Source organism: Ornithodoros turicata, chromosome 7, assembly GCF_037126465.1.
Source record: "Ornithodoros turicata isolate Travis chromosome 7, ASM3712646v1, whole genome shotgun sequence".
In the NCBI taxonomy this organism is placed as follows: Eukaryota; Metazoa; Arthropoda; class Arachnida; order Ixodida; family Argasidae; genus Ornithodoros; species Ornithodoros turicata.
In genome coordinates, this window is record NC_088207.1 from 54,920,839 (window position 1) to 54,938,208 (window position 17,370).

Consider the following 17,370-nt stretch of genomic DNA (forward strand, 5'->3'; position numbering starts at 1 on the left):
GTTACTTTGAGGTAACGAGTTATTTCTACGCGTTACATTTACATACAAGACAACAGAAATACGAAAGCATCGGGTCCTTTATTTTTTTATTTCTTTATTTTTATTTTTTCGCTCATCCATGATGGGGTTTCACTTCAGTAGCAACTGGTACTCAAAGCTGGCCGACATGAGTTCCCAAGTAAGGGACAGAGAGACAAAGCACTAAACGCCCTGAGAGCAGTGAATCTTTGAAAGGAGGAACACAAAGGACACGGTGAGTTTTCTGGAACACTGTGGACACTAGAGCAAGGCGTTGCTCCTTTGCTCTTTGGAATGGGGTAGGGTCCTGCACCCAACTCAGGGAAACACCCCACATCATCATCATCCATTCATCTATGTTGTTGTTGTTGTTGTTGTTGCTCTTCGCTGTGGGTTTTTCCACGTGCTTCTGCCTCGTCGAATGCCGCCACGTGCGCGAAAAAAAAACAACAAACAAACACAACTCTCGGTCGTGGTAGGTGACAGTAAGGAAAAAGAAAGAAAAAAAAGGAACGAGTAACTTGGCAGTAACGCTTATCACCCTTTGTAACTAAGTACGTTATTAGTTAAGTTTTTATTGAAAGTAACTAAGTCTTTACTTAGTTACCAAAAATAGTAACGCGTTCCTTGTAACTCGTTAGGTACGGCTCTGGATGCTATGGGGAAGAACAGCAGTCACTGATTTCCTTCGGCCTCAAGACAAGTTTCCAATATGCTCCAGCTCGCTTATGCCCTTTTCTCGTGTTCTACAGTTTGAGTATTTCAATTAGGGTCTGAGAGCCAGTTTCAATGTGCGAGGCGTCCGAAGACCTTTAACTTCCTGTCCACCAACCGGCACTTCTCGACGACCGGAAGCGTGTTGTTTTCCTTCGAGTGGATATCATTAATAATACAAAGGCAGCCCTTACGGCTCCAATTGCTAACGTGCACAACAGAGGCAGCAATGATTTGGGTTGTGGGGATATGGGTTCTCGTTGTGGAAGGCTATGGACACTTTGCCGTTGGTAAGTTGCTCGATTGTCTTTTTGTTCCTTTGCCACACTCTTCCACCGCACGAAACTTAACGTGGCGTTTTACACCGGCTTTTAAACACCACCTCGGTGTCGGCGCCGTTCAGCCTCTGTTCCACGTGTGATGTGCGCGGTGACTTCCATCACGTCCTCCTGGTCTGCGGACAGTATACAGTGAACCCTCGTTAATATGACCCCCGATAATCTGACATACGCGCTTTGCGACCATACTCCTGGGGAACAATGCAGTGAAACCTCTGCAAATCCCCCCCGTTAATATGACAATTCCGCCTTATGACCAAAATTTTCGGCAACGACCATGGTCATAATAACGAGGGTTCACTGTATACGATCGCGAGGGCGCTCTCATGGAAGCTGCTCTGCAACGCGTCGATCAACGCCAGTTCGACTTAGCCAAAATTCTCGGGCCATGGTCGGACCCCTCACATCTCATGTAATCCCTACGAGCTGTTGCTGAGTTCCTCTCCAGCACTGGACTAATGGACGAACTCCAACCGGACACCTTTCCGTTGTCATCATCACTTTCTCACCCCTTCCACAAGCGCAATGGGGCAGTGTACCGCCGTAACGGCGGAGAATGACCCACATCATCATCATCATCATCCCATTTATGTGTGTGTGTGTCTTTTTAAACAGTCATTATCGAGAACACCTTCGTACAGCACCGCCAAGTAATTGTGGTTGCGAGTCGTGCGCAGACGTGGATCAAATGGCAGGATACCTAGAGAGTACCCAGAAAGGTGCCGCGGTTATGTAGGTACTACAATGTATCGGATAACATGACTAAGCTGTAACGTTGCAACCATAGCAACCATACGTACCAGAAACTTACTAGGATCTACGTAATTATTGTAGTGGGCATCGCTCACAAAATCGCTACAGCAAAATAAGAGTGTTGGGACAATTTCACACAAAGGTTTTTCTCGGCTGTAAGTTTTTAACGGAGCCGGAACCGCCCGCTGTAACCTACGGAGCTCGACTGGTTCTATTTTTGAAGCCAATTGGCAATTGAAACAAATAGGTAGCCTTAGTTAGACCCCTGATGACGTCACCGTCGTACGTAACGTAACAAATAGTCGCGTGCATGATTGAGAATGTATGTCGTAGGTACCGCACTGCGGAAGCCACGTTATCAACTGTCTACGAATAATGGCTTTTGTTTAATCTATCTCTATATCTAATCTATATTTATATTTGTGTTGATATTACGGATATTTCTACCAATCCGCTATCAATGCCCTAAAATTATCCATATTTGCTGCACGGATATCGATAGACTGTATATCGAAATTTCTAATCGATATCTATGTTTATTGTTATTCTGTGTCGCATTTATCGGTTTGAAAAATTGCGGTTACTTCGCACCTGTAATTTTTCAACCAGAGCGTGCGATAAAAGGGACCAGAGCAGCAAAGTGCAGCGGTCCATTAGGATAAACCTACTGAGGTCATCCTATTCTTTGTCGTTCAAAGTGCTGCAGACCGAAAGCACTAGAGGTGAAATCTCAGAAAATGTATCTATTCAATAGCCCGAGCGCTCAGTTTTCTTACGTCATAATTTCCGTTTCGATTGCTCGCATGGTTTTATTCAATAAAGATTGAAAATTACGGGCAACACTGTGTCCAAGTCTCCAGCATTGCTCGTCAAGTACAACGACAAAACTACATTGCAGGCGCATAACACTGTGTCTAAAACAAACCAAGTCTGCCACGTGTCGGCTACATAGTCATCGAGAGCGGCAAGCCAGTCGGTAACACAGACCACTGTTGCTAGATGAATTGGGAATTGCATCCCTACGGACGTCGCCACGAACTGTTTTTATCGCAATTTTTCTCGCAAATTAAAAATAATTGGCCTTCCTGGTCACATACGTATTACTTGTTGTGCTGAATTTACAAGCAACAAACTGCGCCGCCAGCATAACCTGTCTGCTCGCTATTTTACGATACATTTAAATTAATAACAGCGCATAGCTCTGTTGTGTTGGAAACGCCATCCTTCTTCATGGTGAGTAATAAGAGAAAGGCAGGGCGATGTGTCTAGAGCAAGTAACCCTTGATAAGCAGGGCCTCCATTTGAAAGCCCAAGTGCAGGGATGACTACTTGGAAGCTGCCTACAAACAATTGTTTTTGCTCAACTGGGAGGAATCCTTGCAAAACGGGGTCACGTCCTTAACGGGGTTACGTCACTTCCTTGGTGGCTTTTCGAGTCTCTTCTCTTCTATAATACCATGCTCCTATACACTTCGGACTCGTCCCGACCCTCCATTCGAGCTGCTCCTCGAAGTCAGCTTTGGGCTTCAAAAATTAACCTTGGACTGAAAGGCCCCTTCAGCGGAGGGAATCATACGAGCTTTCCTCGAGTACCACCCGGCAGTACCTCCGTTTTCCTGAAGCCCGGGTGACTCCTGAACTGTTCCTCCACTCGCTGGTGTCGAGCCGAGGATCGTTTAAGATACGGCATGTAGGGCATGGCTTGATTTTCCAAGTATTTACTCGTCTGTACTCTTGCAGGAGACGATGTCCCAGAAGGACGTCTCGTCTTCCCACAACTGGTACAAAGTAGAAGCGAAAACGGCGCCAAAGTTCTTAAGGTGGCCGACGATCTGGTGTTTACGCTCACGAAGAGCGGGAACATCTTTGGCGAGAACTTCATCGTTCGCACATTCAAGGAGGATGGCTACACCATGGAGGAGCATACGGTGAATACGTTGTGTTTCAGCGTGCAAACAACAAAGAAATTGGGCTAGTCAAAAAGCTAGGTGTGACGCCAAAGAGGTCGTGACGTCAAACGAGGTGACAAGCGATCGAAAGCGGCCGACATGAGTTACGAACATCAGAAAGTGATCACAAATTTCACAATGAATATAATTGGCAACCATATATGCTATATTAGACATAGAATATATTAATTTTAGTTGAATGCCGCGGACTTCGAGAAAGACCTCTATCAGGATAAAGACAAGATGGCTGCAGTGATGGTCAAAGAACAAGAAGGTCTACAAGTGGTACGTGGTATATTCTTTCTTTCTTTCTTTCTTGAGCTTGTGTGTACAAAAGGTGCTTGCGTCGCCAGGAAGGTGTTTTAGGTTTAGGTCTTCGCATTCGACCAATGCCTGAGATGGAACGGTCGGACTATGGCCACGTGGCTCATGTGGTTTACGAGGTGGAAGAAGGTGATTCGCACCTTACACGTGCCGGTAAGCTACTATTGATTGATTGATTGATTGATGGTAGTTGCATCAGCAGTGGGATTCGTACCGACATCCTCTGATTGCCGGTTAGAGATGCTATCAATTACACCCTCTTCAATGTACCAAGCCACATACATTCATTCTTAACAACACTGTTGCCAGATATTCACACGCATAGCATCCTCCTCAGGTAACATTGCAGTGGATGAAGACATATAGGACAAACCCAACGCCCAGTTGCATTGTATGTTGCAACTGGGCGTTCTTTGTTGTGTTTAGTGACTGTCTTATATTGATTGATCTAATTCGAGAATGATTTGTACTCATGTCAGAATTGAATGGCGAAGTACCATTTTGGCGCATCCGCGCAGTTGGTGAGTGAATGAATGTGTGAGTGAAGTGAAAAATGAGTGAATCGATGGCTGAATTCTCGGAAACACGTAAGCAGACAAATAGCGGAAGAAAGGCATAAAAGATGGGCGGGCGGACCAAATACAAACAGGAGATGTAGAAACCAATCTCATTGCGTTACATGTGTGATTGATTTACGAATATTTATTCTATATTTATGTCTAAAAGAACCTCGCCATTGCTAACAGATTACCACCAATAACGAAAGAAAAACGAGCGTAGCAGAATGCTGGAGAATGTACGAGAACGCCCATAGACTCCAATAATGTTGACTCTTTTGTCTGCAGTTCGAGAAACTAGTCATCGCGCGCAAGTCAGTGAACGAAGAGGCGAACAGTACAGTGAGTATTTTTCTTGCAACGTTAATAAATTATAATAGTGATAAAAGGATCTCCTTTTACGTCTACTCCGGTTCCCACCGGTACACTCTTAAAAATGAACTTCACCGCATAGCACGCTCTTAGCCAACCATCATCTCGAATGATATCGTTATCTGCCCTGATTTGTTGAAAACGAGAGGCGTCCGCCTTTTTGTGACACTTATGCTGTTCATAATTGTCACAGAAAAGGCGTACACCCCCGGTTTTCAACAAATCAGGGCAGATAACGATATCATTCGAGACGATGGTTGGCTAGGAACGTGCTATGCGGTGAAGTTCATTTTTAAGAGTGTACGCTCGACCGCTTCCTAAAGACACTTTGTGAAAGAACTTTTCCAATGCTTCGGAAAAATAAACAACTTTATTACGGGATCGGATGGATGGGGAGTTTCATCGCCGGCGGGGGCGATACTTTACCCCATTGCTATGGAGGTGATGCGGGGAATGAAATGATGAGCCCCTTCACAATTAGGATCCAAGTCCTGTGCTGTCCAGAAAGGTCGTGGAGAGAGCCTTGAGGGCGGAGCGTTGGTGTGCTCGATGTGGCCAGGGACCACAATCGGAGAAATATCCAGACTTGTACAAAATACTGCGCAAAAGTATTTAAAATAAGATACTAAATACTCTACGGAAAAAGTATTTAAAATAGAGTACAAAATACTCAAAACTGAAAGTAATTTGAGTAGAGTACTAAATACTCTAAGAAGTATTTAAGATACTATTTAAATTACTTTAGTATTAGCAGTAAGTGAAACGCGTATTCTGAACGTGGCCCTACAAATGAAAGGAATAAACTTCATCAGCCATGCATATCTTTCATTTGCAACGTCTTGGTGTCAAGTAATGTTTGGTGAACTTTGGTGAACCCATGTAAACTTTGTTGATATGTTCTGACCCAAAACTTCGTAATCCCTCCTGTATGTCGGTTCGGGTCTTTCAACCTCTGGCACGTGTTTATTGCTTTGATGACCAAGGAAATAAATACCGGGATTATCTTGTACCTAATCCCCTGGTGATTCACCTGGAAATATGAATAGGAACGGTTTTCTGACAAAGCTGGCTATTGAGAAGCAAGGCCAGGCTTGGGACCAGCCTATTGTACAAGAGGATAGACAGATTCGCGAATTCCCGAAAAAAAGAAAACGAAGAAAAAGGGGGTTAAATTCCAGTGAGCTGCAAATCTCGGCACGGCGGGAAGCGTGCTGGATATGGCTTGACGAGGAAGGAAAGTATTTTGAGTACTGAGTAGCAAATACCGAAAAAAGTATTTTAAATACATTAAAAATACTTGTCGCAAAAAAGTATTGAGTAGAGTACCAAAATACCAGAAAAAGTATTTAAAATACTGTATTTTGAGTACGTACTCAAGATACGTACAAGTCTGGAAATATCTTTATTGCTGCCGTACCCATAATTAATGGGTGTGCCACTTCACTTAATTGCTCTTCTCACTTTTCCCACAAGACTTATACCGTGTACATTGATATACTGATGCCGGATTTCAGCTTCTTCTTCTTTTTTTTTTTCAGATGCTGTTATGCCCTTTATTATTTATCCGGAGATTCATATCATATCGGATTCAACGCACGTTAGTTACTTCAAAGACGGAATGACAAGCGCCGTCGAATACTACGGCATATTCATCAATGCCGTAAGTTTTTCATTAATTATTGTCGACGGGGAGGCATAAACCGGACAGCAACGGGGATGATTTGGAAGGGACCGTCTCCTATATATTGCCAATGCATAAACTGAAATTTTTAAAAACCAGAACAAAGCTGCCTTCTTTCGAGAAATTTGGCTCAGTGTATCGTTGCAACAAACGACAGATATGATATTCAAGGCAGAAAACGTACAAAACGACGGACGGGAGCTCGTCGTGCATAGACTATATGGGAGCACACCCGAGCACAAACCGGAGTGGGGTGGGTGGTGGATTGGATTACCGGTAGTCGATTACTTCTGTGACAAATTCTGAGTCCATTAAATGATACACGAGTTCTGTTTGAAGGTGAACCTGAGGTACCAGAGCGTTTCCAGTCCGGAGGTTTCACTCAAGATCATGGGAATAACGCTAAACTCGGTAAAGTAAAACTTTTGTTTCTGTTAAACTGCTGGAAGTGGATGATATTCTATTATGTCCCCACGACACCATCGTTTCAAATTTAATTGTTGTTGTTCTGTCAGTGTCACGCATTGAACTTGAAAGAACTTGATTCGCAGGAAAAAGAAGACAAAAACTACATCTTTCCTATCCCCACGAGTTCCACAGACCAGATCTGGGGTGTAGAATCTCTCTACAATGTGACTCACTACATTGCGAAGAAGCATCTGTACAAAGACTACGACATTGTGTATCTCACTACTGGGTAGGTATTGCAAAACAACGGATAATACAAAGCAATATTAGCTCGGAAGCGCAACACTAGATTGGACGCCATTCGTCAGCTACACTGTAAGAAAAAAAGTAAAAGAAAAAAAAAACAGAGTACTTTTACTCCTTTTCGAGACTAAATGCATTGCCACAAAAAATAGTCCCTTTCGGGAGTAAATGCACGGGAGTAAATGAATGTCACAGAGCGGAGACTGTGCATTTCACGAGCTGTTGTAAGAGTCCTAGGTACATAATTGTTGTGCATGCATGAAAATACTTTGAAGCAAACCGTCAACCGTGATATATCGAGTTGCGCCATACTATAGGGCACAATTTGCGAAGGAAGATGCGCTAACTGTTTCTTACTCTGTATGGGAGGGAAATTGCTACGTTGTCTGAGTTATACAGCCCTATGCCGTTCAAATTGACCAAGGGCACATATTTCCGCAGACTGTTGCATTCAGGAGACCATTCGCGAAGTTTAGTGACAATTTGCAGTCTTTCTTAGAGTGTACCACACGGGAACAGGTTACGGGAATGTTCGCTTGCCACTTTGAGACGCTGGTCCAGTCTATAGAGCCACCCGCGCACGCGTTATCCGCATCCGCAGGATACACAACAGTTTACATCGGCATCTGATCCGCTGAGCAAGATTCACAACCCGCATTCAATCCGCACCTTTCGAAGGTCGCGTAAAGACAGCCGGAAGTATGTTGGTATAATTTCGGATGCCTCCACGCTGTCACGGAAGGACTCACGACGAAAAGCAAAGGTAAACAAATAAATTGCTGGTGGAAAAATTAAAGTACGCGCGGTATATCCGCATCCGACCTCGCGCCATCCGCATCCAATCCGCACATCCTCACTAAGTGCTAAATTTTCATCCGAATCCGCAAGTATCTTGCGGATATCCGCTTCCATCCGCGGGTGGTGCAAGGTTCTAGACTCCAGTCTCCTTCCTGCCCATCTGGCCTACCCAGAGCTTTCCGTCCTTCTTGGCCCTATACATAGCACGCTACGGTTCCTTCGGGACGCTGGACTCTTGGCTATTCGGTGATGCCTCCCTGCAGTGCCCCCCTGAACAGTGACACGTGCAAGAGCAGACTTCTTTTTTTTTAAGGCAAGCGTCTTGCATGACTAACATTTCCATTTTTTTTTCTTTTTTTTTTTTTGCTATTAATCGCCCCCCCCCCACACACACACACTTATACACAGTTTTGTGCAACATTTAGGAGGCACGTACGGCAGCAATTTCCAACAGGAATAAAACCAAATTAAATTATTTTTTACGTTAAAAAGGACGAATTCGCTCTTTGTTCCCATTTAATATCATGTCATCCATGTTTATTTGTTGAGCGGGCTTCGATCCTTTGAAACTGAATGCCATCAGCGAGAGTTTTCGCTGAAAATTTTCCTCCCATCCTGTGCTTAAAAGAAGGGGGAATTTTAACTCTTTACAGGCGTATCACTATTGCCTTTTTCTTTTCTAGCTGCGAAACTCTATTATACGCAGCACGAACGAAGGAAGTTCAATTTCCCATGTGACGAGGATGAGAAAACAGAAAGAGTACTCAACCAATATTTTTTTTTTTTTCTTTCTTTAGGTTGGACCTCCTGGGCTACGAAAAGGATGGACGACCCGAAAGTTATAGGGGTCAGTATTCTGATATACATGTAACGTGAGGACGTTTCACGAAAGCAATCTTTCAGGCTTTGGCTTCGAGGGAACCGCTTGTGAATACTTCAAGACGGGAATTGGTGAAGACTGGCTCAGAAGGTTCACGGGGGTTCATACCTTTGCTCATGAGATAGCCCACATGTGAGTCATATCATTCAGTGGTTCTATTGGATTAGATTGGATTAGATTGGATTGGATTAGACAAGGAAAATGAAAGCATGGAGAAGACTCTTCTATGAGCTTCATCCAGAAACGATATTTTACTGAGTATTCGCCATATGCCACCTCGGGACTTTCTTCTCAGGAGGCAGGGTCATCAGCAGTTGGACTCGAACCCACCCCTGTAGTCACCCTTTCCACCAGTCTTGGGTAGTAACTAAGTTACTTTTAACTTGTAACTGTGGGGGATAACTAGTTACAGTAACTAGTTACATTTCCAGAAAAGTAGCTTTTAACTGTAACTAGTTACTGTTCAATGTCGATCATTTTTTACGTACGTACACATGTTGTATTTTTCCCTGTGGGAGAGCCACATATTGACTTATACAGCTTCTGGTTAAGTGCAATAATACTTTTATCGCACTTAAGTAAATGTAATTAAATGTACGTTTTTAACGATTGTATCACCCTCTCATGGTCATTTTTATCAAAAGTAACTGTAATGTAACTAAGTTACTTTCTCTCAGTTACTGTAACTGTAACTAGTTACTTGACCAAGAAAGTAACTATAACTGTAACTTAGTTACTTAACCAAGAAAATAACTATAACTGCAACTCAGTTACTTTTTAGAAGTAACTTACCCAAGACTGCTTTCCACATCCTCTCACATTTTTGCTACTCAGATGCAAACAAAATTGCATTTGTTTGTACTCCTCTTCACCCTCACCCTGTACTATGTGACTCGTTTTTTAGTTGATGCTATATGAATGCGTTTGTTAACAGTTGATGCTCTTAACCGTCTTTGTTATTCAATACCACATCAATAGTGACGTCATTGCACCAAAGTGTATATATCACCTAATTATACATTCAGACTCGGATGTCCTCACGATGGCGACTATGCGTCCACTGCTCTGCTGAACGCCCCAGGATCCCGGCACTGTCCTTGGACTGATGGCTACATCATGAGCTATAAGGACACTGGTCTTAAGCACTTCATGTTTTCGCAGTGTTGCAACGACATGATGAGCTACACCGCACGGTATCGATCCCTTTCACTTCGCATTGACTTTCAAATTTTGTTTTCTGTGATTGCTACCTGAGGCCTATGACTTCACTAACGTAAAATGCAAAGACATGATGTCTCACTGTTTCACGATCTGAACTTGTTTCTCGAAATAATGGAACAACTTGTTCGGGAAAAGGCGTATAGTTGCTTTTGCGATAAAGTGTCTATCGTGTCACCAGGAAACGAAAATGTATTTGTGAACGCTTTACGTCGCAGCCGTAACCCCTGTCTCCGGGAGAAAAACGTGTATACTGGCCATACTAACGCCACAAAGTTCCCGGGAGAGGTTATCAACTTGTCGAAGCAGTGTTCCTGGTGGTATCCCACTGTGAATGAAACCTATGCCATGACGGTAAGACTGGCTCAGGTGGTCCGCCTACTGGACCTCCCAAGTTTTTAATATACTATTTCTGGTGCAAGTGCCGCGGAACGAGAGAAAGGGACCATAAAGATATCTTCGGAACCTCTGAAGTATACACTCTTAAAAATGAGTTTCACTGCATAGCACGCTCCTAGCCAACCATCATGTCGAATGATATTGTTATCTGCCCTGATTTGTTGAAAACGGGAGGCGTACGCCTTTTTGTGACACTTATGCTGTTCATAATTGTCACACACACACACACAAAAGGCGTATGCCTCCCGTTTTCAACAAATCAGGGCAGATAACGATATCATTCGAGATAATGGTTGGCTAGGAGCGTGCTATGCAGTGAAGTTCATTCTTAAGAGTGTACGCAATGCATTCCTGGCCGCTAATACATTCACCACGCAGAATATGAATCCAAAATTAGATAGAATAACAGAGATAATAACTAAAGTCCACGGCACAAGAAGAACAAAAAATCGGCACGACCCTTGGTGGAGAAACTATAGATGTGATTGGGACCTGATTGGACTTCACTGCAAACCCAGACCTACAGTCCTGCCTTTCTTTTTCCCCTTTCCTTTCTTCTTCTTTCCTCTTTTTCTTTTCTCTTTTCCTTTTCTCCTTTTCTTTGTTTTTTTACGGACCTGCGTTAGGCGTGACGTTGCCCGCCTTGCGAGGCTGACTATGGCAAGCAGCTACACCACCACCACCTCCACCACCACAACACTCTTAAAAATGAGCTTCACCGCATAGCACGCTCTTAGCCAACCATCATCTCGAATAATATCGATATCTTCTCTGATTTGTTCAAAACGGGGGCGTACGTCTTTTTTTGTGACACTTATGCTGTTCATAATTGTCGAAAAAAAAAAGGCGTACGCCTCCCGTTTTCAACAAATCAGGGGGCTTAATCGCTTCATCGTCGTTACGGTCGTTACAAGCTAACGAGTGGTGGGAAAAACAAAAAGGTGGGCACGTGACACATTGCGCGTGACGTGTACCACGGCCTTCACGTATCGCGCGAAGAGCGCCGTGCACGTGTTTTATCACGTGCCCACCTTTTTAAATTTCCCGCCCGGCTTTTTGAATTTCCCGCCACTCGTTAGCTTGTAACGACCGTAACGACGATGAAGCGATTAAGCCCCCAGGGCAGATAACGATATCATTCGAGATAATGGTTGGCTAGGAGCGCGCTATGTCGTGAGGTTAATTTTTAAGAGTGCACCAGGTTACCTTTCCCGCTGGCGAACTGGCGTGGTGCAACTTTGGAGCTGCAAATGGCATCATAGCACTTGCGCGTCCCGATTTTTATACTTTAACTGCGCCCACGTTGCGAAGTCATTCTTCAGAGCCATTACCCACAGAGAACAACGATTTTTCATGGGATATCTTGGTGGTTCCTTTAAATAAAGTGTACGATAAACGTGTTTCTGAAACCACTAGTAGAACCAGCGATTAATTGATATTATGTGTATGGTCAGGTAGTACTACTCCTGTTCTGATTCGACTATGCTTTCTTGTAGAACTACGCAATGGGAATCTGCCGGGTGAAGTGTTTCATGCCAAAGTACTACTTGGGTTGGGAGACCCACACCGTCATTCCCGTTTTGGACGGGACGCCCTGTATGTCTAGGGAAGACCAAAGGGTATACGATAACAAAACGGTAATTAATACCCTTTTTTACTCCCCATAGTTTCGGCAATGTGCAGTCAGTCCGTTACTTCCGGTATAAGCGGAAGAGAGCATCGCTTCTCAAGGCGCAATGAAATCTAAAATGGTTGCATGTGATTACATCAAATGGAGGTAGAGTCATGTCTCGATTATCCGGACCTTCGAGAAGACATACGGCTCGCTGTATATCTCAGATGCAAAAACGACATCTATCTAGTCGCAGCTTTTTTCGAAAAAGCTGTGGAGCATAAACAAAAATACCGTTTATACAGGGTGTCCCAGAAAACGTGTCATTGAATTATAATAAAAAAAACTACACCACCTAGAGTCATGCGGTCAACGGCATTTGTTCTTACTGGGTTTTTGCCACCTCCTCATGTGAATGTCGTGTAACGTAAGTTTAATTATGTAAATTTTTGCGAACTGAACTCGGAAATTTGCCTAGTAAATGTCACTTTTTTACCCCACCAATGTGAAGAGCGTGTCTAATTTACTCAAATTAATGATAATTGACAGGGATATTCAGGAGCTATCTCATTGGAAAAAATAGCCGAACATCATGCTCTACGGAGGTCGCTCCGAACAGCGCACGATGAATTTTTCAGCGCAATCTTTGTCAGTCCGACGAAAGGAGGTTGGAAACCCAGCCCATCCCGGCATCGCAGAAAGAGATAACGCAGGCATGGCTTATCACGTCCGACTTTCGCTGGGATAATGCTTCCCCTCTCCTAATTTTAGGAACTGTTACTTTTTCTACTATCACTCTTTGGGCTGGCTTCGGAACCTCCTTTTGTCGCAGTGCGAGCGATTGCGCTCAAAAAGACGTCGCGCGTTATGGTCCGGTGCTCCGAAAAGCATGATATTCGGCTATTTTTTCCGATGGGATAGCTCGTGAATATCACTGTCAATTATCGTGAATTGGAGTGAATTCGACACGCTCTTCATATTGGTGGGGTAAAAAAGTGACCTTCCCTTGGCAAATTTCTGAGTTGAGTTCGCAAATATTTACATAATTAAACTTGGAGTACATGACATTCACATTAGGGGTGGCAAAAACCTAATAAGAACAAATGCTCTTGACCGCATGATTCTAGGTGGCGTAGTTTTTTTTATTATAATTCAATGACACGTTTTCTGGGACACCCTGTATAAAGGGTTACACAAATTTGTACTCATTGCCTTAACGGCCAGTGAACAACGTTTGAGTCTCAAAGAACGGCTAAAAAGCGGGCGAGTTGTAGTACAGAACTCCACATCCACAATCATCAGCGTCAAATAAATGAATAAATCCAGAAGATGTGGGTCGAGTCCTGCAGCTGGCTAACGTTTTCAGTGACTTTCATCTTTCATCGTTTTTTCGTGTATTTGTCCATGTTCGTCCTTTCGTCCATTTGTCCTATGTTGTTCCAGCCTCAGAACATCAGTTCTCTCATGTTCAAATAAAGTTGTTGTTTCAAATTGTTTCTTTCTGATTACAGGCTTGCTATAATGGTGTCTGCCAAAAGAAGCGTAAAATAACAAGCCGGAAGAAGCAATAGTTACTGTGCTCAGGTTTTGTCGTCATGAATATAGAAGGAAGGCAACGCTGAATTACGAGAAAAGTTATCAAACAGAATAGAAAACGTCTCCTCTCTTTCTTACCTCATCACGTCTGTGGTAAATGTTGTTTTCCAGGATGGAATGCAACAACTTTGAAACTCTACGGTACCGCAACTCATGCGGATGCGGTGTCATGTGCCTGTTGCTGTTGTTTGGAACGGCGGTTTGGAACTATACGGAGGTCCGCTAGCACGACTTTTTTTTTTCTTTTTTTTTAGTTCAGAACAGTGGACAGGGTATGGTCTAATGACATGAATTGCTGTTGTTCTTTTTTTTTTTTTTTTTCTACGTACGAGAACTACCAACACGCACACCATAATAATTTTTTTCAGGTTCCCGAGCGATTTCGCGACCCTCCACGGGGTTTGTCACAACCGACCTGGGGAGTTTAGAAAGTAACTCACAATCTTCCCAAGCAGCACAATGTACTGAAAGTCGAGTGCAATACGGGTGGACGGTATGTGTCTTATCAATGTTCTTTAGTTTCACGTGTCTGTTCAAGGCCTTCCACCTACCCGTCCACCCCCCCCCCCCCCCCAAGCAGCAAAATGCACTGAAAGTCGAGTGCAATAGGGGTGGACGTGTAGGTGAAAGGCCCTGAACAGATTCGTGAAACTACAGAACATCGATAAGACAAATCCCGTCCACCCCTATTGCACTCGACTTTGAGTACATTGTGCTGCTTGGGTTGGCAGAATACGACGTACATATTCAGTATCGGAACAAGGGCACAGATATCCGCAATGCTGATGCCTTATCACGGCTTCCGCTTACGATAACACGTAAAAGAAAGCAAACTTCACTACTTTTCGCCTGTTGATAAATCGCCAATCACGAGTCTGAAAGTTCGAAAAGAAACAGGAAAAGAGAAGCACCTTCTAAAAGTGATTGAGTACACACGTAGGGGTTGGCCGAAGACCGTTTTGGCTCAGGCAAGACGCGCTGTCAACTGATTTTGACTGCTTAACCCGGAGAACGCGGGTGGTTATTCCCAGGACACTCAAAGGGAAAGTGATGACATTGTTGCATGAAGGTCATCCGGGAGTATCCAGGATGAAGGCACTAGCCAGAGAGCAAGTGTGGTGGCCTGGTTTGGATTCAGTGATAGAGCAGATGGTCAGGTGCTGTGATATATGCCAAATGACACGAAACAGCATACAGCGGGCACCGGTACAGCCATGCCCAACGTCGACGAGAATGTGATGCGGGGTAAGATGTACCAAAATGGTCAACAATGATTCTGAGGGCGACGCCAAAGCTGAAATGACGGATAGGGAGTCCGACAGCAAGAGAATCCTTTCGAAGGCGGGAGGAACCCTCCTGAGGGCAAAGGCCATAGCTAAAAACTCGCTGTCAAAGGGTGGGGTAAAGTCTGGGAGCCGAATCGGAAACTGGAAACCAAGGGGAAAACAAGGCAGCTCCAGCTGGCTTGTTGAGGGAAAAACAAGCCAGCTCCAGCGCGCTCCTCAGAAACCGACGCGTCCTTTGCAACGAACGATCAATACTGCGCACAGCGGTTTAAGTGGTTCGTCAATGCCCTCTGTAGAGTGATCGGTGGAAGGCGCTTGGCATCCACGTGATATATGTCAACGATCTGAACTCGGGGGGCACCCCGGCAAGGACCAAGTACGCACACATCAGCCAAAGAGATCCTCAATGGCGCGAGGAGTTGTTCGGCGAAAAGCAGCTGCGGTGTGTTCCTACGGTGCCAACGGCGTACCAGGCAAAGCCGACAGTCTCTCATCGACTCATTATTCCCCGACGCAAACGTCGTTTGCCGTATATCTTGGAAGACCTAAGCAAAGCCTCTCTAAGAGCTTGCTCAAGCGCCAGTCAGGTAAAGAAGAAAACAGAACACAGCCGAACTCCAATATAGGAAACCGCGAATGTAGTAGCATCTCGTTGTCGTCGTGATAACGCAGGTTGCCGGGCTACCATCCGAAGGCCAGACAGAGAGCGATCTGTTGTATACTCGGTAGTGCATTGGAATCACACGTCTTGCGTAGCTTTGCGGATCCGGTCGCTAAAGAGAAATATTTGCTATCCACACAAGAGTTTGGTACTTGAACGTTCCGAGATGTCCGCCACACATCACTCATGTAAGAAGGTCCTGGAGTTGTAAGAAACCATCGGCCGGGGATTGTCCAAGACCCCGACCACCACGGTTATAGGCTTCTATGCTTTCACCTTTCATTCCCTTGGCATGGGGCTATGGTACACCTTGGGGGCTGGGGCCGTGGTGTCACCACTCATCAAACAAGGCTAGTCAGTTTGAGGCTCCAGTTGAACAGAGGAAGTTGAAGAAAAGGCACCAGCAGTGAGATTCTTTAGTGACTCTAGGCTTCTTGCCTTTCCTTTCTTTCTTTCTTAATAAACATATACCCCCCCCCCCCTCCAGGCTTCTTTAGCTTCAACCAGTACGTTTCATTTTGAGGCCCCTGACTTAAAGCCTTCAGTTATCTTTCTGTGCTACGTAACATATATGTCTCAGACAGGAAAACGTCCGTGTGTGTCCTGCGTGTTGCTGATTTTTCACACACGACATACAACACCGTATCACAAATCTACGAATGTCTATTTCATAAACTCTATCATTTCCCGTAACCCGATCCACAGTCAGTGACCGTTAGGGACACAAGAAAACCAGACACTTTACAATTACAACGAACATGCGCTGCTGTTACCCTTCCATGGATGGTGTTGTACAAACGATAATGGCGTCTATCGTGGTCTATCCACAGTTCACACTTTCATTTTCAAGCCTTTCAAAGATCGTTCTGTTCCTTCCTTCTGTTCCTGTTCCTATTGTTCTGTTCCTATTGTTCGTGTAAGAAGATAAACGCCTTGTGTAACGGTAACAGTGCAGTACCAATTGGTATTACACTTCACACTTGGTATTACAAACTTCGTAATTTCTAGGTGCGACAGTTAACTGGCTAGGCGTACAGTGTGGGACGTCTCGTCGTCCATAAAAGCCTCGATGGCCGGGCAATAGACGAGCTCAGAAAATCCCAGTGCTCTTTGCGCGCGCGCATTGCATCCTGGGCGCTTGCTGGGCGGCGGAACCAAGAGTAATCCTTCACATTTTGCTTTCGCTGACCTTGACACGTCGTGGACAATGGGCCGGTATGGGAGAAATCGGAACAGTTTGGAAGTCACCCGTTTCTTTCGTATTAGTAAACTCCCACAGTTCAAAGCGACGCTAAGCACTCTTGGATTTTCTGAACTCGTCTATTCCAACTGTGAGGCATGAACTCTCTTTTGTCTTTTCACTTTCTTTTCCTGGGTAGTGAGCCATAGGTTGAAATTTGCTTGTGTGGAGCTAATGCTGCAATGGGCGGGTACAGAGCTACACTCTTAAAAATGAACTTCACCGCATAGCACGCTCCTAGCCAACCATCATATCGAATGATA

General features: G+C 44.5%; 1 protein-coding gene across 1 annotated transcript; it reads left to right on the forward strand.

Annotated features, from left to right (window-relative positions):
* Positions 1 to 902: 902 nt before the first annotated feature.
* LOC135401592 (venom metalloproteinase antarease TserMP_A-like) lies at positions 903 to 13,997 on the forward strand. Its single transcript, XM_064634094.1, has 14 exons — positions 903 to 1,022; positions 3,564 to 3,751; positions 3,968 to 4,057; positions 4,126 to 4,249; positions 4,942 to 4,995; positions 6,564 to 6,685; positions 7,046 to 7,117; positions 7,258 to 7,403; positions 9,013 to 9,062; positions 9,119 to 9,227; positions 10,121 to 10,288; positions 10,532 to 10,667; positions 12,209 to 12,349; positions 13,836 to 13,997. Exons 1-14 carry the CDS (start codon positions 962 to 964, stop codon positions 13,893 to 13,895), a joined length of 1,521 nt encoding a protein of 506 aa, XP_064490164.1. The 5' UTR covers positions 903 to 961; the 3' UTR covers positions 13,896 to 13,997.
* Positions 13,998 to 17,370: the final 3,373 nt, after the last annotated feature.